The sequence below is a fragment of the Lepidochelys olivacea genome (assembly GCF_965140295.1).
Source record: "Lepidochelys olivacea isolate rLepOli2 genome assembly, chromosome: 4".
Lineage (NCBI taxonomy): Eukaryota > Metazoa > Chordata > Testudines > Cheloniidae > Lepidochelys > Lepidochelys olivacea.
This window is the reverse complement of record NC_140414.1, coordinates 40,675,929-40,703,679: the sequence shown is the minus strand read 5'-3', so window position 1 is coordinate 40,703,679 and position 27,751 is coordinate 40,675,929. Positions and strand designations below refer to the sequence as shown.

At 42.4% G+C, this 27,751-nt stretch overlaps 1 protein-coding gene across 1 annotated transcript; it reads right to left on the bottom strand.

Annotated features, from left to right (window-relative positions):
- Positions 1 to 323: 323 nt before the first annotated feature.
- On the bottom strand, positions 324 to 27,751 carry FAM241A (family with sequence similarity 241 member A). Its single transcript, XM_084626824.1, has 2 exons — positions 27,507 to 27,751; positions 324 to 2,384 (listed from the first exon to the last, which is right to left on the bottom strand). The coding sequence occupies exons 1-2, from the start codon at positions 27,606 to 27,608 to the stop codon at positions 2,139 to 2,141; spliced, it is 348 nt and encodes a 115-aa protein (XP_084482950.1). The 5' UTR covers positions 27,609 to 27,751; the 3' UTR covers positions 324 to 2,138.

The following is a 27,751-nucleotide window of genomic DNA, read 5'->3' as shown; positions in this document are numbered from 1 at the left end:
ATCCTTAGGCACTTGTGGGTCCAGAGCTCCTTCCATTACATTCAAATTGTATTCATACTTAGCTTTTGGAAATCCAGATTTCCAGCAATGTTTGAGTAAAGTATATGAGAGAATATTTTATGATGTACAGTATTCCTATGTCATCAGTATACTTATTTTACTCATGTACAGACTGATATATTCTTTAACCTGGGCCCAGTCAACACACACTTACAGCTGAGCTTAACTTCTCACATGCAAACAGTCTCATTAATGCAGTGGGGCTACTTACAGAGGTAAACATATACATGAAATGTTGCAGGATCGGGGCCTTAGTGCTTAAAACCACAAACAGTAATTGGTTTCAATGGTTGTAAAAGTTTACAAGGAATGGCTCCACAGGTCCTGCAACTGGATCAAGGTGTGCAGGCCATGGACTCCAATATTCCTAAGGACCCAATTAACTAAAGGATCAGGGCAATAGAGATTGTTTTCATTGTGTTCAATGGTCTTTAGATGAAGCCCATAGTTTGTAAATAACTAAAACTACACATGGTTAAGGTCCGTCAATCCAAAAATGTTTGCAAAAACAAAAGTAAAGTAAAGTAGCATTTCAAAAGCTTATATCTTAAATTGTAAACTGCTTTATTTAAACAAATGTAATAATGATAAAATGCATATGGATAGGGTCAATTCTGTATTTAAAATAAATACAATGTTTTGAGAGGTGCTAAATTTTTAGCCTATTAAGTGAAGATTTTCTCTGGCCTTTCCTCTGCTCAGCACTTCTCAGGATTGGATCCTACATTACCAAAGTGGATTTTACAGATTTATTTTAAAACTCTATACAATATTATATCTTATTCTCTGATATTTCAGCTTACAACATGCATCTCTAGATGGTATATTTCCAAATCAAACACCAAAAATTCCTGAGTAAGACTGCAGCTGAAATCTATCTATACTTATCTTACTTGTGTAATCGCTTATATCTTACAATAGGGCCTGGGTCTGCTGTGCTTGTACAAGCAAAACTTGCATCTAAGTTAGGACTGGGCCTAGACTGCAGTAAACCAGAATCACCATCAAAGTTGATAGATTCACATTTAATACTAGTAATTCAACCCTCCTGTGCATGAGGTGTAGAGGGACTGTGGTCAGTATTCAAGCACATTAGCTGGAATAGTAGTTGCAGGGGTGGGGATTTATATTTATTTGAAAAGTCCCCAAATTATTTCTTTTAAGAGAACTGTTCTGATATTTAAAAAAGGCATTAATGGCCAAAGCCAAGCACACGAGTAGACCTAGGCCTAGTCTACGCTAGAAACTTTGCCAGCACAGCAGAGTCAGTTAGGGGTGTGATTCTTCTCTCATAATTATATATTGGCAAAAGCCTTAGGGTAGATACAGTTATACTGGCAACAGTGCTTTTTTGCCAGTATAAGCTGGGATAGCTATGTCAGTATAGCTAGACTGACAAACCTTTTCTAATGTAGGCCTGGCATTACAGTAACTAATGTGTGTGCACACACGCACAAGCCAGTGGAAGAACACATTTTTATTTAGTTAACAGATTTCAGGGTCCAGCTTTCAAAAAGCTTACAGGAGAACAATGTAAAAATAACAGAACATAAAACTCATGGTTATTTGTACTCTTCAAAACAGAGAGGAATTTCCATTACACAAGAACCTGTCATTTCAAAATATCAGCCACACCATAGAGGAGAGGCTGACCCCATTTGGATGGAGGTGTTTTTATACCACATTTAATAAAAAGACAACCTAGGACTGAGCCCTCAAGGGTGCAGTGGCTCACATACCCTCACTCAGGGCTTGTCCACACCAAGTTAGTATTTGACAGTAGATTCACACCCTGGCTTGCTGTGTACTAACGTACTGTGTAGACAAGGCCTTCGAAAGAGTAAGTTACTTTGGACAGTACCATTATTGAGAGCATATCCTTTTCATTCCCTTTGGATATGTGCTAGGACTGATGACTTCCTTTAAAATGAGTATGTAAATTTTAGTCTCACAAATGTAATGTGTAGCATGATTTGGAAAATTGCAGCCTTTAATATGCCACTGTTTGCTTAAACACATAAATCCACTGAAAGGTGACATGGTTGTAATATGTTATCCAGCAGGCCATTCACCATACTCTACTGTTGCACGTATATAATGACAAGGCACAAAACAGCAACTAGTCCAAGAGCTTGTAAGCCAAGGAACCAAAGCATAACCCAGAAGAATATGACTATTACAGGTTCCACAATCCGTTCTCCAAAATACATCCTTGTGAAGCCTATGCTGATAAGGCTTTTGTTTAGTTCACCAAAGAGAGTCCCCATCTTTTTATAGTCATCTATAACAGGCTCTACAGCGTGGTTTCTTTGTTCTTGCTGGATCTGTAGACAGAAAACAAAAGCAGGAAATAGTTTGGACATATAGAATATGTATACGATACTTTTCAGAGTAGCAGCTGTGTTAGTCTGTATTCGCAAAAAGAAAAGGAGTACTTGTGGCACCTTAGAGGCTAATAAATTTATTTGAGCATAAGCTTTCGTGAGCTACAGCTCACTTCATCGGATGCATTCAGCTGTAGCTCACAAAAGCTTATGCTCAAATAAATTTGTTAGCCTCTAAGGTGCCACAAGTACTCCTTTTCTATATACGATACTGTTATTATTGTCTGTGTCTTACAATTTACAAACATCTCAGCTGTTTCTACTTTCAAGAATTAGGAAAAAAAAGTCAAATAAAATATACCAAAAAGTAGATGTAAAAAGGAACTCATTAAATTCAATACCTGATATGAGTCACGTATTTTAACATAGTCAACAGTGAATACAGTGGATTCATTGAAAAAGTCATTTCCAGTAAGACTTTAGAACCACTGAACCTGCATGAATAACCTCTACTAGCAGACTACAAACCTTTAGGTATTTTGCACAAGACAAAGAAACTGAAGGGATTTTTATTATTGAAAGATGGCCAGGGAAGACAATGGGCTAGGCTAGCAACAGGGAAAGCTGAAATTCATACTAGTGTGAATACATGGTGCAAGAAGTTGTGGAAACCTCCCACTATTTCCAGAGGTAGCGGTAGGCTGCAGTAGGGGTTGAGGAAAATCACAGGTGAAGCAGTGGTACCAGGGAACCTTTGCACCATTAAAGGGGGCTCCACACTAGCTCCAAATGGGACAGATTGGAGGGGGGCAACTGGATCTTCACTTATGCAGATCTTCACGTATGCAAATCCAGTGGTACAAACACCATTGTACAAGAGCCATAGAGGGGCAGAAGTCACTATTCTATCACATGGGTTGGAACAGCGGCTGCAGAGCTGGGGCAGCTCTATGGAATTCATTGTGCAAAACCTAAATACTTGGGAATTGAGTGAAGAGGGGTGAATTTCATGTTCAATAAGCACACTTTCAAGATGATAAAGTAGCTCAGGCACATGCCTTTTCTGATGCTTCCATTAGTAGCTATCACAGTGTAGACGAAGCTCCGCATCAATATTTCCGTCAACAAATCAATATTTCCAACAGGCTGGATGTAAACCCTAATTATAGTTATTAAGTGTTCATCATAAAGCAAAGTTTATGGAAGAGGGAGTACTGTGTCAAGTCTGGATTTATATTCAAAAGCTAATTTCTAACCACAGCTTCAATTATATCTAAGGGTAGAAGTCCACCTATTTCCTGTGGGTACAGCAGATAGTAATTGGCTGCCTCATGGAGACTACCTGGGTAACTGATAGTGGGATCTGGTCCCCATTACAGAATCTGATAACCTATAATTTTAAAACGCTGAATTCCCATTAGTGTAAAGCACTTGCACTTAAGGGCTATATTGCAGCTCCAAGGATCACAGTGAGCACGCATGGAAAGACACCGCACACGTGGCTGGAGATACTTTCCATGTGCAATGCTGATGCAGACAGAATACTTCTGGGAGTGCCTGTAGGAGTAACTCCTACTCCTTCCTGGAGAAACAGCATCTTCTGTCCCAACACTGGTCTTGGACAGCTGGCCAGCGCAAAATGGGATAGGGCCTGTCATAAATATAAAGGGAAGGGTAAACCCCTTTGAAATCCCTCCTGGCCAGGGGAAAGCTCCTCTCACCTGTAAAGGGTTAAGAAGCTAAAGGTAACCTCGCTGGCACCTGACCAAAATGACCAATGAGGAGACAAGATACTTTCAAAAGCTGGGAGGAGGGAGAGAAACAAAGGGTCTGTGTCTGTCTGTATGCTGGTTTCTGCCAGGGATAGACCAGGAATGGAGTCTTAGAACTTTTAGTAAGTAATCTAGCTAGGTATGTGTTAGATTATGATTTCTTTAAATGGCTGAGAAAAGAATTGTGCTGAATAGAATAACTATTTCTGTCTGTGTATCTTTTTTGTAACTTAAGGTTTTGCCTAGAGGGGTTCTCTATGTTTTTGAATCTAATTACCCTGTAAGATATCTACCATCCTGATCTTACAGGGGGGATTTCTTTATTTCTATTTACTTCTATTTTTTATTAAAAGTCTTCTTGTAAAACACTGAATGCTTTTTCATTGTTCTCAGATCCAAGGGTTTGGGTCTGTGGTCACCTATGCAAATTGGTGAGGCTTTTTATCCAACATTTCCCAGGAAAGGGGGGGTGCAAGTGTTGGGAGGATTGTTCATTGTTCTTAAGATCCAAGGGTCTGGGTCTGTAGTCACCTAGGCAAATTGGTGAGGCTTTTTACCAAATCTTGTCCAGGAAGTGGGGTGCAAGGTTTTGGGAAGTATTTTGGGGGGAAGGACGCGTCCAAACAGCTCTTCCCCAGTAACCAGTATTAGTTTGGTGGTGGTAGCGGCCAGTCCAAGGATAACGGGTGTAATATTTTGTACCTTGGGGAAGTTTTGACCTAAGCTGGTAAAGATAAGCTTAGGAGGTTTTTCATGCAGGTCCCCACATCTGTACCCTAGAGTTCAGAGTGGGGGAGGAACCTTGACAGGGCCACATCCCATGGGGTTTGTTCAATGCCACAAGCAATGCAATGACTTCCCTGATACTTGCACTACGGGAGGGTAGCAGCCAAGATCCAGGCTACACCATGCTCAGTTGGCCTTTTGGACAAAGGCAAAACCTTCAGCAAGACCCTTAAGTGAACCATCACCTCATCAGGCCAACAGTTCTGAACTATCTTCAATCTCCACAAGGAGGACTGAACAAATTTTGATAGCCTGGAGGAAACAACTGAAAACATTAAATAATAGTTCACCCCTGAATTTATGGATTTGAATTCTTCCCCATAACATAGATTAACACTACAGAGTACTGTCAGATTTTTGATGGAGACGCACATATCAAACTTAGTTCAGGACCGCCTAGAGTTTTACTTTTGTCTTATACATGTGACATGAATTAGTCCCAGGCCATTGGTGGGAAAGCCTGTAGTCCTTGCCTCTCTCGTATTACTTTACTCTGAAAGGTTGAAGCCAGCAAAATCACATACATTTTATTACATCAGAACAATGAATAAATACAATATCCTATTATTCTGTAATAGCCTATATTACAAAATTTAAAAGTCTCTTCTAGAAATGTTTTTTAAATGAAGGCATTTACTTCATTCCCCACTTCTTAAGCACTGATACAAACAAACAATCTTGTATTCCTGAATCTCTGAGGTAAAATAGATACTGAAGCACATTAAAACTAGAACAAAAGCCTTCATTGTACGGCATGTTTAATATGGCAGAATAAATGTCACCCATTTTTCTGATACTGTAATATCTGTGGCAGATTATAAAGTAACTTTCAAAAATGAGATTCTTCATCTAGGGGAAAGCTGCTAAAGCAGATAGCATGTTAGTAATCTTTTCCTTGGACCGAAAAAATCTAATAAAGAGAAATAATGTAGGGCTCTCCTCAGTAATTCAACATATTTCTAAACTAGTCTCTGTACAGATCTGAGTTAAAATTAGAATTTGAAAATGTGCTTCCAAGACTTTTGAGATGAGCAATTTTGCTTCAGCAGAGTATCAAAAAACAAGTGAAACTGAAAACAGATTGCCAGCCATAAAATATAGATGGCACATTTTTCTTCACTAATGCTGCATAATCATTCCATATTCTTGCCAAGTACTTTCTTTACCAGTGGAGCTACAGTGGGAGTACTGTTAATATAAAACTCCAACAATTGGTTATGATACTTCAGACTGCTAAAGAAATATTACTAAATAAAGCTTAAATTTATTCATAAGTAGTCCCATTGAATTTAACTAGAATACTAAGCAGCATAAAGTTACGTAAATTGTCAGTGTTTGTAGGACTGCAGTGTTAGTGAGTGTATATGATCTTTGTTCAAAAATGAACTTTCAAACACTTAGCATTATCTGTCACTGTTTTAGACCCTTATTCACGATTGATTTCCATGAGACTATTCACACGGTTAAAGTTAGGCATGTCTTAAACCTTGCTGAATCAGGCCGGGCCTTTGTGAGTGCTGCCATAATATAACAATGTTTTCAAAAGAGAGAAAAAAAATGGTTACTCATCTTCTCGTAACTGCCATTCTTCGAGATGTGTTGTTCATGTCCATTCCAACCAGGTGTGTGTGTGTGCATGGCAGCCGGAAGACTTTTCCCCGTCGGGTTGGTCCGGGCCCGACCGACCTGCCAGCCCCTCAGTTCCTTCTTGCCAGCTACTCCGACAGAGGGGTAGGTGGGTGGGTACTGGAATGACATGAACACCACATCTTGAAGAACAGTTACAAGAAAGTCGGAGCTGTCCACTAACTGGAGCACTGCTCCACCGAAGGCCACATCGTCTTTGGCCTGCTGGGTAATCATATAATGCGCGGTGAAAGTATGTATGGAGGAACACGTCGCTGCACTGTATATTTTCTGGGTTGGGACTTGCGCTGGGAATGCGGCTAAAGAAGCTTGCACCCTAGTGGAGTGCGCTGCGAGCAGAGGGGCAGGCAACTCTGCCAGGTTATAGCATTCAAGGATGCAGGATGTGATCCACGAGGAAATCTGTTGGGAGAAGACTGGAAGATCTTTCATCCCGTCTGCCACAGCCACAAACAGTTGAATGTACTTCCTAAACGTTTTTTCAATGTAAAAGGTTACATTTCTGCGGACATCCAATGAATGAAGCCTCTGCTCTCTGCATTCAAGCGTGGCTTAGGATAAAACAGTGGGAGGAAGATGTCCTGGTTGATGTGAAACTGGGAGACCACCTTTGGGAAAAAGCTGGATGTGGCTTGAGCTGAACCTTGTCCTTATAGAACACGGTGTAAGGAGGCTCTCATGTTAAGGCCTTGAGCTCAGACACCCTCCTGGCTGAGGTTATCGCCACCAGAAATGCCATCTTAAATGACAGGTAAAGCAGGGAATACGTCGCCAGCGGTTCAAAGGGCGTACCCATCAATTTGGAAAGGACCAGATTGAGGTCCCGGGTTGGGGTTGGTTGCCGAACGTGCGGATATAGCCTGCCAAGACCTTTCAGAAAACGGCTGACTATAGGGTTGGCAAACACCGACCGGCCCTCTTAGCTTGGATGGAAGGCAGAGATGGGGGACAAGTGAACCCTTACTGACGACATGGACAGCCCCTGCTACTTGAGATGGAGAAAGGAGTCTAGTATGAGTGGAATAGAGGTGAGTGTCGGGGATGGGTGATGCTGTGCCAACCAGATTGAGAATCTCTTCCACTTGGCAAGGTAGGTAGCCCTGGTGGAGGGTTTCCTACCACCAAGGATGACTGTTTAACTGGGTCTGAGCAGGAGAACTCCGTGGGGCTCAACCATGGAGCTTCCACGCTGTGAGGTGCAACAACTCGAGGTTTGGGTGCTGGCGACGGCCGCGATCCTGAGTTATCAAATCCAGGAGGAGCGGCAAGGTAACTGAGGCTTCCACGGACATTTCCAGGAGATTTGTGTACCAGTGTTGGTGGGGACAGGCTGGAGCTATCAATATCACTGAAGCCTCTTCCCTCCATATCTTGAGGAGCACCTTGTGAATGAGAGGGATGGGCAGGAATGCATATAAGAGACGGCCTCCCCAGGGGAGGAGGAGAAATGTGTCTGTGATGGTGCCCGGGCTGTGATTCAGGAAGGAGCAAAACTGTTGGCACTTCCTGTTGCGTTGCGTGGCGAGGCGAACAGGTCCATCTGGGGAAAGCCGCAACATTGGAAGATGGAGTTCGTGACACCTGGACGTAGGGACCACTCGTGGCTGTGAAAAGACCTGCTGAGACAGTCCACCAACTCATTCTATACTCCTAGGAGGTACGATGCTTGCAGATGTATCGAATGAGCTACACAAAAGTCCCACAGCGTGAGGGCTTCCTGGCACAGGGGAGAGGAGCGTGCACCTGTTTGTTGATATAGAACATTGCCATGGTGTTGTCTATCATCTCCCTGTCAAGTGGGCTTGGAAAGTCTGGCATGGCAGATGTACCGCTCTCAGCTCTCCGATATTGATGTGGAGAGTGAGTTCCACTTGAGACTAGTGGCCCTGTGTCCTGAGGTCTCCCAGATGTGCTCCCCAGCCCAAGGCTGACGTGTTCGACACTAGCCAGAGGGATAGCTGAGGACAAGTGAAGGGACCCCTGCATACACTACCAGTGGTGGCTCAACCCACAGGAGGGAATCGAGGACCAGGCAAGGCAGAGGCATGACCCTGTCCAAACTGTCCTGAGCCGGCCAATACACTGAGGCTAGCCACGATTGGAGAGGCCAGAGTCTGAGTCTGGCATGTTGCAACACATAGGTACAAGAGGCAATGTGTCCTAGAAGTTTCAGGCAATTCCTTGCTGTGGTGGTGGGAAACTGCCTGACACTTCGAATGATGTCACCCAGAGCCCAAGAACCTCGCTTCCAGGAGGTATGCCCTGGTGTGTGTCAAGTCCAACACCGCCCCATGAACTCTTTCCACTGAACAGGGGACAGAATCAATTTCCCCATGTTCAGGATAAGGCCCAGTTCATCAAACGTCATTCTTATGAAGTCGACTTGTGCCTCCACTTGAGCCCTGGAGTGGCCCTTGATCGGCCAGTCATTGAGGTACGGGAACACCTGTACCTGGCGTCTGCGTAGGAATGTGGCCATGACTGCTATGCACTTGGTAAACACACAAGCCGCCGCTGACAGGCCGAACGGAAGGACTGTGAACTGGGTAGTGTTTGTAGCTCACCACAAATCTGATATACCTTCTGTGGGACAGTGGAATTGCTATATGAAAGTACATGTTCTTCAAGTCAAGGGCGGCATACCAGTCCCCTGGATCCAAGGAAGGATGATGGAGGCCAAAGAGACCAGGCGGAACTTCAGTTTCCTCATGAACTTGTTGAGCTCTCGGATGGGCCTGAGCCCGCTTTTTGGTATTAGGAAATACTGGGAATAGACGCCCTTTCCCTTCAGCCCCTGAGGAACCTCTTCCACTTCTCCTAGCGATAGGAGCGAATGCACCTCCTGTATGAGAAGTTGCTCATGAGAAGGGTCCCTGAAGAGGGATGGGAAAGGGGGGTGGGAGGGCAGAGAATTGGAGGGAGTATCCCCTTTCTACCGTGTGGAGCACCCAGCGGTCTCATGTGATACGGGTCCACGCAGCGTAGAAAGGGGATAGTAGGGACGAGAAGGTAAGGTGGTTTGGATCCAGTCCAAGTTCTGGTGTGCCGTCCTCATTTGCACCTTCAAAAGGCCTGCTTCTGGCCAGCTGAAGGTTCAGATGAGCCAGAGCCCTGGCCCGAATATGTGTGCGGCCTCTTCCTGCTGCTCTTGTTTCTCCTTCTTGAGCTGTCCTGCAGGTTCTGCGGTTGGTAAAACCGTGGAGGAGGTTGCAGCCTAAAATGCCTCCACTGCGTGGTGTGGGTGTCGAGGCCCAGCGATTTGAAGGTGTCTCTTGAGTCTTTTAGGCTATGTAGTCTTTCATCCATCTTTTTGAAAAGAGAGTCACACCCTCACAGGGTAGCTCCTGAATGGTTTGCTGGACCTCGTTTGGCAGACCTGATACCTAGAGCCAGGAGCGCCTTTTCATGGCAATCCTGGTAGACATAACCCGAGTGGCTGCATCAGCCCCATCCAGAGCGGCCTGCAATGAAGCTCGGGAAATGAGCTTGCCCTCCTCCACAAGGGCCGAGAATTCAGCAAGGGAGTCCTGCAGCAGCAGCAGCTCTGCAAACTTTGCCATTGCCCCGCATGTATTGTAGCAGTACCTGCTCACAATGGCCTGCTGATTAGAAATGCGGAGCTGCAAGCCGCCAGTGGAGTAGACGTTTCTACCAAAAAAGGTCGAGTAGTTTTGCCTCCCAATTCTTTGGTGAGGGACCTTAATAGCCCTGGTGCTAATGTTGGTTAGCAGCGTCCACGACCAAGGAATCTGGGGAGGATGGGTATACAAGTGCTCATAGCACCTGGACGGCACAAAGAAACATCTTTCATTTCGCGTAGGCATAGGGGGCAATGAAGCCGGGATCTGCCACAAGGTTTTTGTGGTGTCAGCAATGGCCTTTATGAGGGGTAGAGCAAAATATGTGCTGGTCCAGAGGGGCTGAGGATATCCATCATTGGATCTGCATCCTTCACTACCTCTTTTGCCTGAATACCCAGATACTAACTTCAGTGCTTAACTTCAGTGCAACTATTCAGGATACATAAAGTTAAGAATATGCGTGAGTCTTTCGAGGATTAGAGCTTTACTGACCTGAATCCAATCCCCAAAGTAATGTCAATGGAAAGTCAGAGAAAGCACCAACAGAGAACCAACTAAGAAAACCAAGTTGTACATTGCAGTTTATTGAACCATCTTTTGTCTTTTATTGTAGAAACAATATTCATGGTGGGAGAATATACTCACCTTGCTTCAGCATTTAATCACCTAAAAAACCGATTTATTGCTAGTAACTGAGCTTCACAATTACATTTTCACCAGTAGATAACACATTTTCTCCTAAAACCTGTATATTTCTGTGTCAAGTTTTAAAACAGGATCTTAACTATAGACATCACCATCAGCTCAGTCTATGATTTATTTTTGCAGTTGCTTATCTCTAGGGAACAGAACACCACTATAAAAACATGCTGTTAAAATATTTTAGGAAATTTTCTTATATTGGCATACCCAGTAATCCAGGTAAGATCTGTCAAACGCTTCTGAAGAATTAGTATAACCTTTCGCTTTGTGCTCTCTACAGCTATTAATCTAATGTGGTGGCAGCGATCAACTGTATTAAAACAGCCTGCATAAAATTTTCCAAAGCACCTATATGGTTTAGGAGCTTAAGTCCCACTTTCAAAAGTGATGCACTTAAGAGGCTGTGGGCTTGTCTAAACGAACTATTAGTTCATGGCAAGCTGAAGTGTAAATCTACACCACATGAGGTTGCCATGCACTAAGTGTCCATGTAGACCCTGCCACCAAATACTAAAAGTTCCCTTGTGCACTTTGATGTAAACTGCTTTGAAGGGGTTTAGCACAAATCCCACTGATTTACAATAGGTCATTTGCTGCTAAATCACTAAGGAACTTTTGAAAATCTCCCTTATCTAATTAGCTATTCTGAAATTGCTTTACATAAAGACTAGTACAGGTAGGTGATGATCGTACAATGATTAAATTGGAACACTTAACCTTGGTGTCACAAATGTGCTTGCTTTTCAAGCTAGGATGTCCATACATTTTTGTATCCGCTCAGTATAAAAAATAATTTGAAGTCTCACTACATTTTACTTGTGGCAGGTTGGCCATGCCATTCACAGACTTACAAGACTGCCTGTTGTCTATTTTCAGGAAACCACATGACAACTTTGTGGTTTACATACTGTTAGTAGGCAATGCACTGTTTCTAACTAAAATGGTCTCTCTCGCCACCATTTACTCCTGAATAGGGACCCAATGATAATCATCATTTTAGCCACTTAAAAAGTCAATATTATACATTAGATCCCATTATGGCACATTAAAACATGATAAACTCCCAAATAAAACTTAGGTATAAAAATCCCACAATGAAATAATATGATTCAAGCAACATTAAAACAAGATTAAGGAAATTTAGCTTTGAACTTTTACTTCTAAATAATTTAAAACAGATTACTGTATAAATCTAAGGCTAACAACGTTGTTTGCAAATATCTCTTTTCCAAGACCCAATTCTGTAAGGTGCTGCGTGACCTCTGTTGCTACTGAAGTTATTATAGGTGCAGCCTATAATGTTAAGTCACATGGAGTTTCAATGGTACTACTTGCAAAGTAATGCACGAACTCATAAATAAGGATGGCAGAATTGGACATATAGGAAATATATAACTTTTCAAGCTCAAGAAGTTAGTTCTTTCTACTGCACATTGCAGGGTGTAGTACGTTAATATAGAGGGGCTTTCATTTTTCACTTTCTGTTATCTACAAATCAAGTTTGCTAGAGGGCGTCAACAATGAACAGAAGAGAAATCAGATGAATTAAGATAACTAACTTAATCAGAGCATTGCAGCAATGATTATGGTTGGTATTACAGTTTTAGTAAAAGTCCTTGTTTTCAGACGTGTAAGTTTCTGAAGAAACATGATTTGGTCCAACCTCTACCATGTCTGTTCTTCGTTTAAAAATGACTTTTTGTATGGGGAAAAACCATAAGTTATTGAGCTTGGTGCAGGAATTACTGGGTGAAATTCAATGGCCTGTGTTCCGCAAGCCAGACTAGGTGATTATAATAGTCCTTTGTGGCCTTAAAGTCTGTGAAATAAAACCCAACTCAGCCATTTTTTAGTTATTGGAGTATTTCAAAACAAATCAAAACAAAAATATCCCAAGATTTTTCATGCTTTAAGAGATTTTAAGTGCACTTTTGTGTGCTCAGATTTCAGAAAGATGGGTTATTTAAAAAGAAAAAAAAATCTCACAGAGTGATTGTCCCACAAGAGCAGAAGAGTTGAACTGACTAGAATGCTATCAGTTTCACTTTTCTCTTCTTGTTAGTACAACATCAGCACCGTCTGAAGGAGCAGTAGCAGAACTGTGAATTCCCTCAGTGGGAGAATGTCTAAAAACATAGTGGTGTGAGAAAATGTAAGATTCCCATAAACTTTTGCCAATTTAAAACCACTGTATTTTTAAGGTTAGGGAGGAAATGCAAAACTTAGAACTAGGGGTTGTGGAGGAGGGAAGAGAAAGGGAGTTTAAAAAAAGGGGCAGGGTGGGGAGCTGCCAGTAAGTAATGGGATAAACATTAGAATCATAGAATATCAGGGTTGGAAGGGACTTCAGGAGGTCATCTAGTCCAACCCCCTGCTCAAAGCAGGACCAATCCCCAATTTCTGCCCCAGATCCCTAAATGGCCCCCTCAAGGACTGAACTCACAACCCTGGGTTTAGCAGGCCAATGCTCAAACCATTGAGCTATCCTTATTTCCACCAGAAACAAAAGCTCTTGTCAGATTACAGACAAGAAGCACTATCTCCAGAACAGCTGATTCAACTGTCAAGACATGGCATAAGCCATAAACGAGGACAAGTCACATGCACAAAGTTACCAAAAGAAAGAAATAATGGAAAGAATAGCGCACTTAAGATTATCACCACATTCACCTTAAATGTGAAAAAAAAAAGCTTTGGATTTAAATCTGAATTGACATTTAATAATAAATGTCTAATAGGCACAAGAAAAAAAAGGTTACCACCAATAAATGGCAAAATAAAAATTAAAAAAACCCAAACCAAGCAAGGCCACAAATTTTTCCTGCAGTTTCTAGCCTTAACATAACCCAGCTACTAATTTTATCTCACTAAGGGTTATTTTCACATCAAGAAGCAGTGTGTATGGCTGATGGCATGCATACTTTAATGTAAAAAAAAATGCTATGAAACTTGACTTTTTAGCTTTATAGTTATTTGCTGAAAAATACTCAACAGAATTTTTTGAATGATAAAACATTAAACACAGGAAGCTCTAAAGATGTGACAAAGCAGGGTCTCTAGAAAATACAAGGTAAAATGAAGTTCTTAAGTGTAAATCTGACCAAAAATATGAGAAAACAGATTACGAAAGCTGATGTCAGGGATATTCATGAAGGAATCAATCATGAGCACCTTCACCTCCCATGGAAGGACCCAAATTAGGTAACCAGGCTACGTATTCAGAGCAACACAACAATCAAGGCTGGGAAACAGAATCCTGAGCACAAATGTAACGGATGTTTGCTGGATATGTAGCTGCTAACACAACAAATGGAAGAGTAGAATACTCAATTTTCCAGGCACTCAGAGTGATCTGCTAGATAGGTCAAGATGGTGGTTTGGCTAGATTGTGATCCCATTTGCTACAGTTACCCCTTTGACAATCGCTTGGGCTACCTACATATAGCCTCTGCCTGCATTCCTGAAGACTACCTCCATTGAATTCTGCTCCGTGGCATACAAGGTTGCCATGCATGGGCACTCGGCTTACTAATGATGTATGTTCTCAAACCAGAGCAATTCTGCTGTTTCTTAAGCTTTCCACTGCTGTGGGGAAGGTCAGGATTTCAACCTGTTTCCAAACATAACTTTGAATAATAACAACATCAAAATAATAAAATATTATTACTACTACTACTACTTATTATTATTTTACTTGGTTAAACACAACAGGATTTGGCTAAGAGTTAACCAGCAAGGATATTTTTGCTTTTCCTATTTTCCTCCCTCTTCTATCATTAAGTTAGAACGGAGCATCATACAGGAAATGTAGTAACCTTTCATCAAATGTTAGCTTTTATGAAAGTTTGGCATCCTATTCACTCAAAATACTTTATAAAACCAATCTTGCTGTTCCCCAGCCACAGGAACATACCCTACAAAGAATTCACATGCACAACTCCCACTGACTTTCACTGAAGTTTAACATGCAGATTGATGGCAGAATGCAGCCTGCAGCCTCAAAAACTGATGATTAGTGTCTTTGACTGTGCAGGTCTAAGTGACAATATAGATTTTGATATTCAGGCAATAGAATACTGGGCAGAAAAACAGTAAATATCTAAACTGCTTTGGGCAAAATGACCAGGTTCACTACCCTAGAACATTTATTCTTCTGCATATAAATTAAAAGGCTAATAGATGGAAAGCAAATGAGGAACAGTTAAACAGTGCTTGCAGATGATAGAACAAACAATGAGCAAAGATTTCCTGTATAGGAAAATTGCCAAGACCACCAGTATTTCTGGAAATAGTATCCATTAAAGATTTCTTTTCTAAATTTAAACAGGGAATTTCAACAAAGCACATGTTGTGGTATTAACACAGAACGATATCTGGGTCCAGTATTCATCACAGTAAAAGTATATAAACATCTTTCATATTTTGAAAATGAATATATTTTTGTAAAAATGAGAGACTTACTTGAGCACACTATGAAAACCATCATATCGTAGTCATACTACCTCCCTGTCGATGCCACATTTGATAACACATGCCAACAAGATCATCATCAGCAGCAATAAGCTTCAAAATGCCAGCAGAAGTTTTAAATAAATTTTGTATTAATGTGTTGCCTGCCTTGGATATTGAAATTATCTATCCATGTAACAGGTACAACCCTGACAAGAGTAGTGTAACTTTCCATACATCATCCACAAATGTACTTCAGCCCTAACCTGGAAAGAACACTCTTTAAGAGCAAGAATGTAGTCCATGTTGATTCAAATTCTTGGCCTCTCTGTGTGTGGATCTATTTTCAGGACAGGGACCTAAGTAGTCCTAAAATACCTAATAATTTGCCTCTGCGCATAGCATGATCATGGTCTCTTAACTCTAGGGATTTTCAGCTTTGGAATTCACTTCCCTTGGTCTGAAACAACCAGAATTTGCTGATGTTAGAGAATTCTGCAAATTTCATCTATGTCCTCTGCCTTTTAGCCAAGGGGAGATGAATCTAGGTTAGTAGTATTTGGGCGTGAGCTATTTTATGTTTTAAAATATCCTTTTTGTTAGCCTTGTTTTGCTAGGCTGGATTAGCTGCAAAGTTTGCTGATTGTTTTATAGATTGTGCTTTAAAATTTGTTACAGGCACCGAGAGTTTAGTATTTGTGCTTTTAATTTACATATAATTCAAAAGAAATAAGATACAAAGGCCTGAACAACCAGAAATAAAGTCTGAGTAGCAATAAGTGACTTGTTTTTATAGAAGGAGAAACAAGAACAAACAAGAATAAGCTTGTAAGACTGACCAAAGAGATAAGGAATAAACTGACAAACAATGAAAAGAAAAGCAACTGCTATGCAAAAGTTGTATTCAGCTGAAATGGCAACTAAAGTTCAAATACGATGATGCAAACCATAGGAAAAAAGAAATCTAAGAGTACTGCCTCAAGTTGTTATGGCAACTGAAATCTGAGCACAGCAACCAAGTGAACACTATCCACAAGTCTGAATTCCTGCGCATTCAGATCTTTGTGAAAGAGTATACTATAAGGAACTTAGATCAAAATAATATTTTATGAAAACACAAAGCTAGACCTGCCCACCCCACCCTATGATTTATCATCATGTTGCATCAAATAAAACATTAAAATAGGGCAAAAACAAAACACAGGAAATTTTAAGACAGCAAGAAGGAAAATCATTTTAGAAGTTGTGCTCCATGTTTCTTTTAGATCCATCTTCCTTCTCTGTCAAACTATACTAAGATGCCTCTATTGCTATCATTAGAAATTTATCCCATCCATATTATTTTAAATATATATTTGATTTTAGCCCCTTTTGCGCTGGTCCTTTCTTTATAAAGCCTTTTCTTGTATTTAAACATGTCCAGATATGCTTGAGGCATCTAATAACCTCAGGATTTTGTTTTTCTTTTAGCGATGTCCCCTTCTAAAATCAAGTCAACTTTACACAGCAGCACTCTAAGCTAAAGGAAAGAATTACAATTTAGCACATATGTATCCTGGCACTGATCTATTCTCAAATTCAAATTATAAAGGAACAACAGACAACTTCTTAAATGTATGGAAAAAGCTATAATCTGGAGAAGTTTACTACAAAAGTGAACAGAACATGTTAATACTTAACACGCTATTCAGTTGTGAGGGGAAAAAAAAACAACTTACTGCAGTAAACATCATGTGGCTACAATCACTGAAACCTTGTTGAGGAAGCTACAGAGCACTGTATTACTGTATACATGGCAGCCTCTTCAGTAGGGAGCCAAGACATTCATAGTGATAGCACAAACTTATTTGAGACCATTACAGTCACAGATGAAGCCTCCACTCCGTTTGCAGATGTCCCTCTGCATGCTTGGGAATCTACTGAAATGTACATATCATCCCACACTTAGGTGTTTATATATTTTTATAATAAATTACTGCTACCCATTTTTTTCTGTAGTAAATTGAAATACTGTATGTCCAAAACAACCCTCCAGATTTAAACACCCTTTAAGCACTTGAGACCCCCTCCCCCAAAAAAAGTGTTATTAAAAAAACATTTCAGAGAAGGAAAAAACTATACTGGACTACTGTCTGGAAAACTGTTTAATATATAAAGGCCAAGTTCTGCCCTCAGATATACTTGTACAATTTTCTACTATTACAGTTACACTGATGTAATTTAGAGCAAGACTGGGCTATAACCTACTGTGTGCAGTTTCCAATATGTAATGTTGTATAAATTCTAGTGAATAGGTGAGGTGAATTCCCCCTTTTCCCTGCCACTGCTGAATCCCATTTTAAGAATAAGTAATCAGGACACTAGAATTTTGGTAGGAATTCTGTAAAATTAAGTAGCATTCAATTAGTGGAAAAATATGTATGAGGACATACCATTTTCACCAATTTTCCAGTGCTGTAATTCTATGTGCATAAGTGCCAAGAAATCAAGGTCCTCTGTTGACTGAAAGACCCCTTTGAAGGATTTCAGCCATAGACCCTTTAACCAAAAACAACTTTAAAATGTGTATTGGAAATGTTCCAGTCAAAACTTTTAAAAGATGTCCGACCAGACACAGTATTAATTGGGCATAGAGATAAACCCATATACTGCAGATGAGAAATAGAGAGACCATTAGGTTTTATATTTAACTGGGTCTGGAATAAACCAGAAACAGTACTTGAGGCACCACAATTTCTATTCTTAATGGTAGAAATTTGCTTTTGAAAACTCGCTGATCCTCTGGTAGTTTATGATTTAAATGATGTGGTCATTGGCTCTGGTAGAGAAAGGAAAACTATTAGTGTCCATTGATCCTACAGTTCTGCGAATGATGAAACGTCTAAGAGTGGGCTGACACAACTCTGGCCTCTGTCAAGTTAATGTGAGTTGGAGACAGCAAGATAAGAGTGAACTTAAAACATCAGAGAACTATAAAATATCCTGCAAGGCAGAAGTTGCCAGTGCTGCTAATCACGCAAAGGCAAAACGTAAAGGCCACATCTGTAGTCACTGAAATTATCCTCTTTGACTTAACCTCTGTTTTTTCCATACTGGAAAAATACTTGTAGCATAGCTCGTTGAAATCTTCTTTAAAAATTTCAGAGCTTCAAAACCTAAACAGGCTGAACAAATAATAACTGAGTTTATAATCTGAAATCTCTCTGCCTCAAAAAAAAATAAATAAAAAAAGTTCTCCAAGGAAAACACCAAGAAGAAACATGCTTTTGGAAATAAAATACTGTTAAAAAATGACACGCTACATTTGGTACAGGTGTGTGCCTGGATCAATTAACTACTCTATGTGCAAAAATGCCATACATTAATTCTTGCATCTACACCACATACCATGTTTGGGAGGAAGTCAGATTTTTGGCTTATCTGTTTGGATGGCTGAGGAAATGCAGGATTGTGATCATGTGGCTGAGCTAAAGGAGAAGCCACTTACACCTCACTACACTTAACCAGGGGTGAAAATCCTGGTCTCAGTGAGGTCAATGGGAATTTTGCCATTGATCTAAGTTACATAACTTCAGCTATGTGAATAACGTAGCTGAAGTCGACATACTTAGATCTACTCACCGCAGCGTCTTCACTGCAGTGAGTCAATTTCTGACGCTCCCCTGTCACCCGCGCCTCTCGTGCTGGTGGAGTACTGGTGTAGACAGGAGAGTGCTCGGGAGTCGATCGCTGCCTGCCAATTCGGCGGGTAGTATAGACATACCCTTAGTGAAGGAAGACTTTAAATGTGGACTTCTCTGAGCGGAGACATAAAGAGCTTTTGGTACAATCTGCATGACACACTTTTTTCCCCCCTTTTACAAAGCAGTATTTTTCTGGTTTGATGATAAAAGACGTTTAGAATCTACAGCTCTTAATGTAGGTTTTAGTTTCAGTTTTGATAAACCAACATGGTGCCTGCCTATCTGTAACACTTTTATCAGTAACAGGCATTTATAGTTCTATGCTAGTTAACAATACAAAGTTTGTTTGCTATCCTCATCTTTTCTCTTATACAATACATACAGAACATAATATGACATTTAGCCCTCATCTACATGGGAAAGATTTTTCATGTTTCTCCACTATAACAAGCAGAAAGCTATAGTAAAAGAGTGGGTTCATCCTGCCTTGTTTATTCTAGGTTAAGCTACTTCCCTTGTGTCACTGTGTCCACACAGCTCTGTGCTTTTTCAGAATAACTAAGCATTCTGGGCAGATATTCCCTGATGAAATATTCCACAACTAGGCACAGGGTCGGGGGCCGCTCCGCGTGGCTCCCAGAAGCAGCGGCATGTCCCTCCTCCAGCTTCTATGCGTATGGGCAGCCAGGGTGCTCTGCTCCGCACGCTGCCCCACAGCTCCCACGGCCAATGGGAGCTGCAGGGGTGGTGCCTGCAGACGGGGCAGCATGCAGCGGAGCTGCCTGGCCATACCTCTGCATAGGAGCCGGAGGGAGGGGGACATGCTGCTGCTTCCGGGAGCTGCTTGAGGTAAGTGGTGCCTGGAGCCTGCACCCCAAGCCACGCTTCCGAGCCACCCCCCTGTGCCTCAACCCCCTGCCCATTCTCCTCCTGCCCTCTGAACCCCTAGGTCCCAGCCCAGAACACCCTCCTACACCCCAAACTCCTCATCCCCAGAGCCTTCATCCCCAGCCAGAGCCCCTATCCATCCCGTGTCCCAAGCCCTTGCCCTGATCCCTTTCCCGCCCTCCGAGCCCCTCGGTCCCAGCCCAGAGCACACTCCTACATCCAAAGCTCCTCATCCCCAGCCCCCGCACCCCAACTGGAGTCCTCACCCCCGCCTGCCCCAGCCTGGAGCTCCTCCTGTACCCTGAACTCCTCATTTCTGGCCCCACCCCAGAGCCCACACCCCCTGCTGGAGCCCTCACCCCCTCTCACACCCCAACCCCAATTTCATAGAATCATAGAATATCAGGGTTGGAAGGGACCTCAGGAGGTCATCTAGTCCAACCCCCTGCTCAAAAGCAGGACCCATACCCAATTAAATCATCCCAGCGAGGGCTTTGTCAAGCCTGACCTTAAAAACTTCTAAGGAAGGAGATTCCACCACCTCCCTAGGCAACGCATTCCAGTGTTTCACCACCCTCCTAGTGAAAAAGTTTTTCCTAATATCCAACCTAAACCTCCCCCACTGCAACTTGAGACCATTACTCCTTGTCCTGTCCTCTTCCACCACTGAGAATAGTCTAGAACCATCCTCTCTGGAACTACCTCTCAGGTAGTTGAAAGCAGCTATCAAATCCCCCCTCATTCTTCTCTTCTGCAGACTAAACAATCCCAGTTCCCTCAGCCTCTCCTCATAACTCATGTGTTCCAGACCCCTAATCATTTTTGTTGCCCTTCGCTGGACTCTCTCCAATTTATCCACATCCTTCTTGTAGCGTGGGGCATTACACTACAGTGTAGTGTGAGCATTCATGACCCGCCATACAATTTCTATTATCCAGATGGGGCCCTCGGGCCAAAAAGTTTGCCCACCCCACTTTAAAATCAGCTGGGCTCTTCTGAACAAAGAAAATTTTTAGCTCATTTGCAAAAATATGAAATAGTTATTTGTATTGCTGACTCTTTGGCTTATTAACATTTAAGTTGTTAAAGTTTTTTCCTCCTATTATTTTACTGAAAACTCTCTGATGCCCTTGATTTTGTTGCGTTTTGTAATGCTGCATCTGCTTTGTTATTTGCTCATTGTTCAGCACTTGAACACATGAGAAAACATGCTCTAGAGCGAATGAAATATTTCTAAAAAATATGAAGGTGTATTTTCTCTTAGCTGGCAATTAAAACTCCCCCGTCTGCCTATACATTTTAACAAGATTCCTGTCCCTTCATGAAGATCATCCTCACTGCATAAAAAAAGAGGGACAGAGATGCTTTAAACAGACAAATGTGCTTGTCGTCATCACACTCTCCTTCTAGTGGCTCCAGGATGGCAGCTTTGCACAGGTAGAAAGGGCATGGCCATAATCATTTAGGCTCAGGTTCCATGATGAAATGCCATGGGCACCTGATAAAACATGTGGACATGATCTCCCTGAGTGCTCTCGCAAGGGATTCTGCTATCTCCTGGTAGCATTGCTCCTACCACTGGCTCTGTCACTGTGGTTTATTTTGCTAGTCTGCAAGAAGTTCCTTCCTCACTGGAATTGTTAATGTTGGAACCTGCAGCATTAACTTCAGAGGCAGTTTGTTTCTTGTACCAGGGAAGCATAATATGTATAGCAACCACTGTCTGTTCCTTCTATTTCCTGTCCCTATTCTATGGTATCCTGTATAAGGACCTCCCACAGGCTACAGGGTAGGAGGAGGAAGTGTGCAATGGACCCACTACTCTTTCTGTTGTATACCTCCCTACCACACACCAGTTCCACCCATAGTTTTGTTTGTATCTCTTTTACAGGAGAATGGGAAGGAAGCATTGGCCCCTCTAACTGATCAACATTTTTAAAAGATAGGTGCACTGATGTCAGTTTAATTCAACAAAGTTGTGCTATATTCCTACTTGTCTCTAAAGTTACGATTAAAAGAAAAGAACACATTCTATAAGTATCAAGCAAGCTTCTTCTACCGATGAAAAGGACGAATCATGATTGAGTGCACTCACCACTCCATTTTGTGAAATTTCATAAAAATCAACAAAAAGCAATATTGATTGTATCTTGGTTTGAAGTAGCTTTGTATGCTAACATGGATGAATTATTGGTTGTTTTATATTTCAACAGAGAAATTGTTAAAGCAATTACAAAGGGAAATATCAAATAGTTTAAATTCAAAATTTTGATTATGCAGAAATATTTTACACAACATCAAATCCCTGTGGCAGGAAAAAAACCACAGCGGCCCAACACTGTAGCATGCAATTTCAGAAACAGGAACTACACAAAAATGAGGAGGTTAGTTAAACAGAAATTAAAGGGTTCAGTGACAAAACTGAAATTTCTGCAGCTGCGTGGAAACTTTTTAAAGACACCATAATAGAGGCTCAATTTAAATGTATACCTCAATTTAAAAACCATAGTAAGAGAACTAAAAAAAGAGCAAACCAACTGGCTAAACAACAAAGTAAAAGAAGCAGTGAGAGGAAAAAAGGCATCCTTTAAAAAGTGGAAGTTAAATCCTAGTGAGGAAAATAGAAAGAACCATAAACACTGGCAAATGAAGTGTAAAAATACAATTAGGAAGGCCAAAAAAGAATTTGAGGAACAGCTAGCCAAAGACTCAAAAAGTAATAGCATTTTTTTTTAAGTACATCAAAAGCAGGAAGCCTGCTAAATAACCAGTAGGACCACTGGACAATCAAGGTGCTACAGGAGCACTCAAGGACGATAAGGCCATTGCGGAGAAACTAAATGAATTCTTCGCATTGGTCTTCACGGCTGAGGATGTGAGGGAGATTCCCAAACCTAAGCCATTCTTTTTAGGTGACAGATCTGAGGAACTGTCCCAGACTGGAGGTGTCATTAGAGGACATTTCAGAACAAATTGATAAATTAAACAACAATAAGTCACCAGAACCAGATGGTATTCCCCCAAGAGTTCTGAACGAACTTAAATGTGAAATTGCAGAACTATTAACTGTAGTCTGTAACCTATCATTTAAATCAGCTTTTGTACCAGATGACTGGAGGAAAGCTAATGTGAGGCCAATTTTTAAAAAGTGCTCCAGAGGTGATCCCGGCAATTACAGGCCTGTAAGCCTGACATCGGTACCGGGCAAACTGGTTGAAACTATAATAAAGAACAATATTGTCAGACATACAGATGAACATAATTTGTTGAGGAAGAGTCAACATGGTTTTAATAAACGGAAATCATACCTCACCAATCTACTAGAATTCTCTGAGGGGGTCAACAAACATGTAGACCAAGGGGATCCAGTGGATATATTTAGATTTTCAGAAAGCCTTTCACAATGTTCCTCACCAAAGGCTCTTACGCAAAGTAAGCTGCCATGGGATAAGAGGGAAGGTGCTCTCATGGATTGGTAACTGGTTAAAATATAGGAAACAGACAGAGGTAAATAGTGGTGTCTTCTAGGGGTCTGTACAGGGACCAGTCATATTCAACATATTCATAAATGATCCGGAAGAAGGGGTAAACAGTGAGGTGGCAAAATTTGCACATGATACAAAATTACTTAAGACAGTTAAGACCCAGACAGACTGCGAATAGCTACAAAAGGATCTCTCAAAACTGGGTGACTGGGCAACAAAATGGCAGATGAAATTTAATGTCGATAAATGCAAAGTAATACACATTGGAAAGCATACTCCCAACTATACATATACAATGATGGGGTCTAAATTAGCTGTTACCACTCAAGAAAGAGATCTTCGAGTCATTGTGGATAGTTCTCTGAAAATATCCAATCAATGTGCAGCGGCAGTCAAAAAAGCAAACAGAATGCTGGGAATAATTAAGAGAGGGATAGACAATAGGACAGAAAATATCATTTTGCCTCTATATAAATCCACAGTACATCCTGAGTATGGTGTGCAGATGTGATCGCCCCATCTCAAAAAAGATATATTGGAATTGGAAAAGGTTCAGAAAAGGGCAACAAAAATTATTAGGGGTATGGAACGGCTTCCATATGAGGAGAGAGTAATAAGATAGGGACGTTTCACCTTGGAAAAGAAACGACTCAGGGGAAATATGATAGAGGTCTATAAAATCATTACTGATGTGGAGAAAGTAAATAAGGAAGTAAAAAGAAAAGGAGTACTTGTGGCACCTTAGAGACTAACCAATTTATTAGAGCATAAGCTTTCGTGAGCTACAGCTCACGTGAGCTGTAGCTCACGAAAGCTTATGCTCTAATAAATTGGTTAGTCTCTAAGGTGCCACAAGTACTCCTTTTCTTTTTGCGAATACAGACTAACACGGCTGTTACTCTGAAACCTGTAAATAAGGAAGTGTTATTTTCTCCTTCTCATAACACAAGAACTAGGGACCACCAAATTAAATTAACAGGCAGCAGGTTTAAAACAAATAAAAGGAAGTGTTTCTTCACACAACACACAGTCAACCTGTGAAACTCCTTGCCAGAGGATGTTGTAAAGGCCAAGACCATAACAGGGTTCAAAAAAGAACTAGATACATTCATGGAGGACAGGTCCATCAACGGATATTAGCCAGGATGGACAGAAATGGTGTCCCTAGACTCCGTTTCCCAGAAGCTGGGAATGAGCGACAGGGGATGGATTACTTGATGATTACCTGTTCGTTCATTCCCTCTGGGGCACCTGGCACTGGCCACTGTCGGAAGACAAGATACTAGGCTAGATGGACCTTTGGTCTGACCCAGTAGGGCCACTCTTATGTAAATACAAATATATTCATAATATTGTAAATGCGTAATGAACACTGTTCTTTGCTTGAATCATCTGCAGAGCTTGCAACCCAAACATTTTGCCATGATGTAAAATGTGATTATTAGGGTCCTACCAAATTCAAAGCCGTGAAAAACACATCACGGACAGTGAAATCTGATCTTCCCTGTGACATCTGGAGCCCAGCCGGCGGCTCCTACCCTGCTCAGAGTTCCAGCTACTAGTCCTGGCCAGGGATGGGGAGAAACAAGGCTTCCTCTTCTCCAGCAGGGGCCGCTCTCAGAGTGGGTCAGACCCACCTGTGGCTGCAGGACGGTCAAGCTGTCACCCCTGCCCCCTCGTGGAGAGGCTCTGGCTCCAGCTGTCAGCCCCTACCTTGGGCAGGAGATTGTTGGGAAAACCAGACATGTGGTAATCCACCCCCCATACTCTGTTACCCTCACTTCTGCGCTGCTGCTTTTGGTGGCACTGGCTTTAGAGCTGGGCACCCGGCCAGCAGCCTTCCTCTCTGGCTGCCCAGCCCTGAAGGCAGCACCTCTGCCAGCAGCAGCGCAGAAGTAAGGGTGGCAATCCTATGACCCCCTTACAATAGCCTTGTGACCCTCCCCCGACCACCTTTTGGGTCGGGGCCACCACAGTTACCAATACTGTGAAATGTCAGATGTAAACATCTGAAAACGTGTAACTGACTGATTTGAAAACCTCCAGGTCACGAAATTGAACAAAATGGACCTTGAATCGGTAGGGCACTAGTGATTACCCACTGTGAAAGTAACTCTAAACAAAAATGAAATTAACCAGTCTGTTTTCATTGGCTAGTTGAGTGAAATACAGAATTTCCCTAAGTGATGTTAAATGCATAACCTGTGTAAACAAACTAAGTAATTAGTTAAATTCTTATAATTATTCAGTTTTCATAAACCCCATTGTTATCAGAGAGACAAGGTAGGTGAGTAGTTACCATTTATTCCACCTATAATCTGTTCCACCTTGTTAGTAATGACGCTTTAAATAGGTTTCCCAGACCTGAGGAGTTCTGTGTAAGATTGAAAGTGTGTCTCACCAACAGAAGTTGGTCCAATAAAAGATATTACCTCACCCACCTTGTCTCTCTAACATCCTGAGAGAACATGGCTACAATACTGCCATTTTAAAAAGTCCTTTTAATTAATTGCGGCAGCTCAACCAAATATTGATGTGAAGTGCAACACTTGTTTTAAAGCTTTTTTGTTGTCAGGACCTACATCTAAAGTCATTATTGCCTCCATTCTATTAGCATAGAACACTACATTCAGGTGCGTATGTACTAGCAGAGCCTGATGCAGGACTGGAACCATTGTGAAGATATCAATAATTATTCTAAACATTCCTCCTTACCAAATCTGATTTCTCTTATTAAGGGGATGGGGGAAACAATGCCACCTCACCACATAAGTAGTTATATTATTAGAGGGCATAACAAATGTTACTGTACTATGTAACTGCATTTTATAAAAGGATGTTGTTGACATGATTAAAATCTGCAGTCCTATAATATACAATTTGAGTTGTTATAGGAAGTTTGCTTTAAGTGGTTTCATAATCATCTTTTGCCTCAATCTAAAGAATAAATTTCAAGTAGATCACCTAATTTTCTTACTGCCTCCCATGTACTTTGCATTATTGTAATGTCTTTTTGAGTCTTTAATGTATTTGGTCGCTCCTCAATTTTCTCTTGCAGTTCAGACCAGTCACGAACCGAAATTGCTAACTGAGGAAGTTGTGTGCACAGCTGCAGGAACCACAGAAAATTGATTTTGATGGCTTACACACAATACAAAAGCTGTACTATTTTTTAAGGATTCATACTCTAAAGCTGGATACCATTAAATCTTGTTTGCAGTTTTCCTGCTTAAGATGGAGTGACTGAAGATCTTTTTGAGATAGGGAGATAAAAAACGATGAATCTGATATAATTTATAAATTTGCAGGGGAGATACCAAAATCTTGAAACCCCTTGAATAACTAGCCTCAGCTCATCAGAAAGATCACCCATCCTCTCCCTTTTCCAGACCAGGTGACCAAAGCACCAGGCTGCCAGGTGACTCGCACACTGAGGTCCAGCACACTCACCGGTACCTCAGCCACCCTCGCTCCAAGCTCTACGCTTCCCTGGCTGCCCGGTGTAGTGTAGGATACTGCTCTGCGTAGTAATCAGGTAGCAATTTCGTACAATAGGATTTCTTACAATCTACACGTATCAATAAGTGCTACCGGTAGCACGTTACTACGCGGAGCGGTATCCTACACTACATCGTAGCACCCAACACACCCACCAGTTCGCCGGCCCTGCACCGAGCAGCCGCCCCGGTGGAAAGGTCTCAAGGCACAGCCGCTCCCCGCTTCGCCCCCCGGGGCTCCGCTTCCCTGCTATGCCCACCCCCTTCACCGTGGGCAGGAGGCGGCGCGAAGGCCGCATCGCCCCGTGCCCCTGGGCCGGGCGGGGCCGCGCCCCCTGCCCGCTCCAGCACGGCATGGGGTGGCCCCGCTGGGTCTGTCCGCGCCCTGTGCTCCACTTGCTGCTCGGGGAGCAGGGGGGAGAGACACCAACCTGCACCAGGGTTAGGCAGGGGGTACAACCCCTCACACACATGGCGCCGCTCCGGGTACAGCCCCCTGGTTACAACCCCCCCCTCCCCCCAGGCGCTGGGGGAAGAGGCTAGCGGCTGCCTTCTCTGTCAGCAGCTGGTGCCTGTGGCTCTGGGGCGCGGCTGCCCTGCCCTGTGCCCCAGGCGGGGAAGGTGAAACTGACCCGCTCCTCTGGCTGCCAGTGTCTGTGCCGGGCTCCTGCTGCTTCCGCGTCCCCTTCGCACCCGCAGTCTCCGGGCGGCAGCAGCCCCGCCATGGAGCCCATTCCCCTCCGACACCAGCGCCCTCTGCTCCCCGGGGCAGCCTTGCCCGCAGCGCCGCCGCCGCCTCTGCCCGGGACGCGCTACGGGCGGAGGGTCGAGCCCCGAGCGCGCCGCTCAGCCGCACAATGCCCGCCGCGGCCGCCGC

Bases quoted from the DNA above. Each gene is read 5' to 3' on its own strand.
- FAM241A (XM_084626824.1), bottom strand. From the start codon at position 27,608: ATGGGCTCCATGGCGGGGCTGCTGCCGCCCGGAGACTGCGGGTGCGAA. The intron at 2,385-27,506 runs GTCAGTTTCACC...TTCTGTCTACAG, and splicing joins ACTGGCAGCCAGAGGAGCGG to ATCCAGCAAGAACAAAGAAA.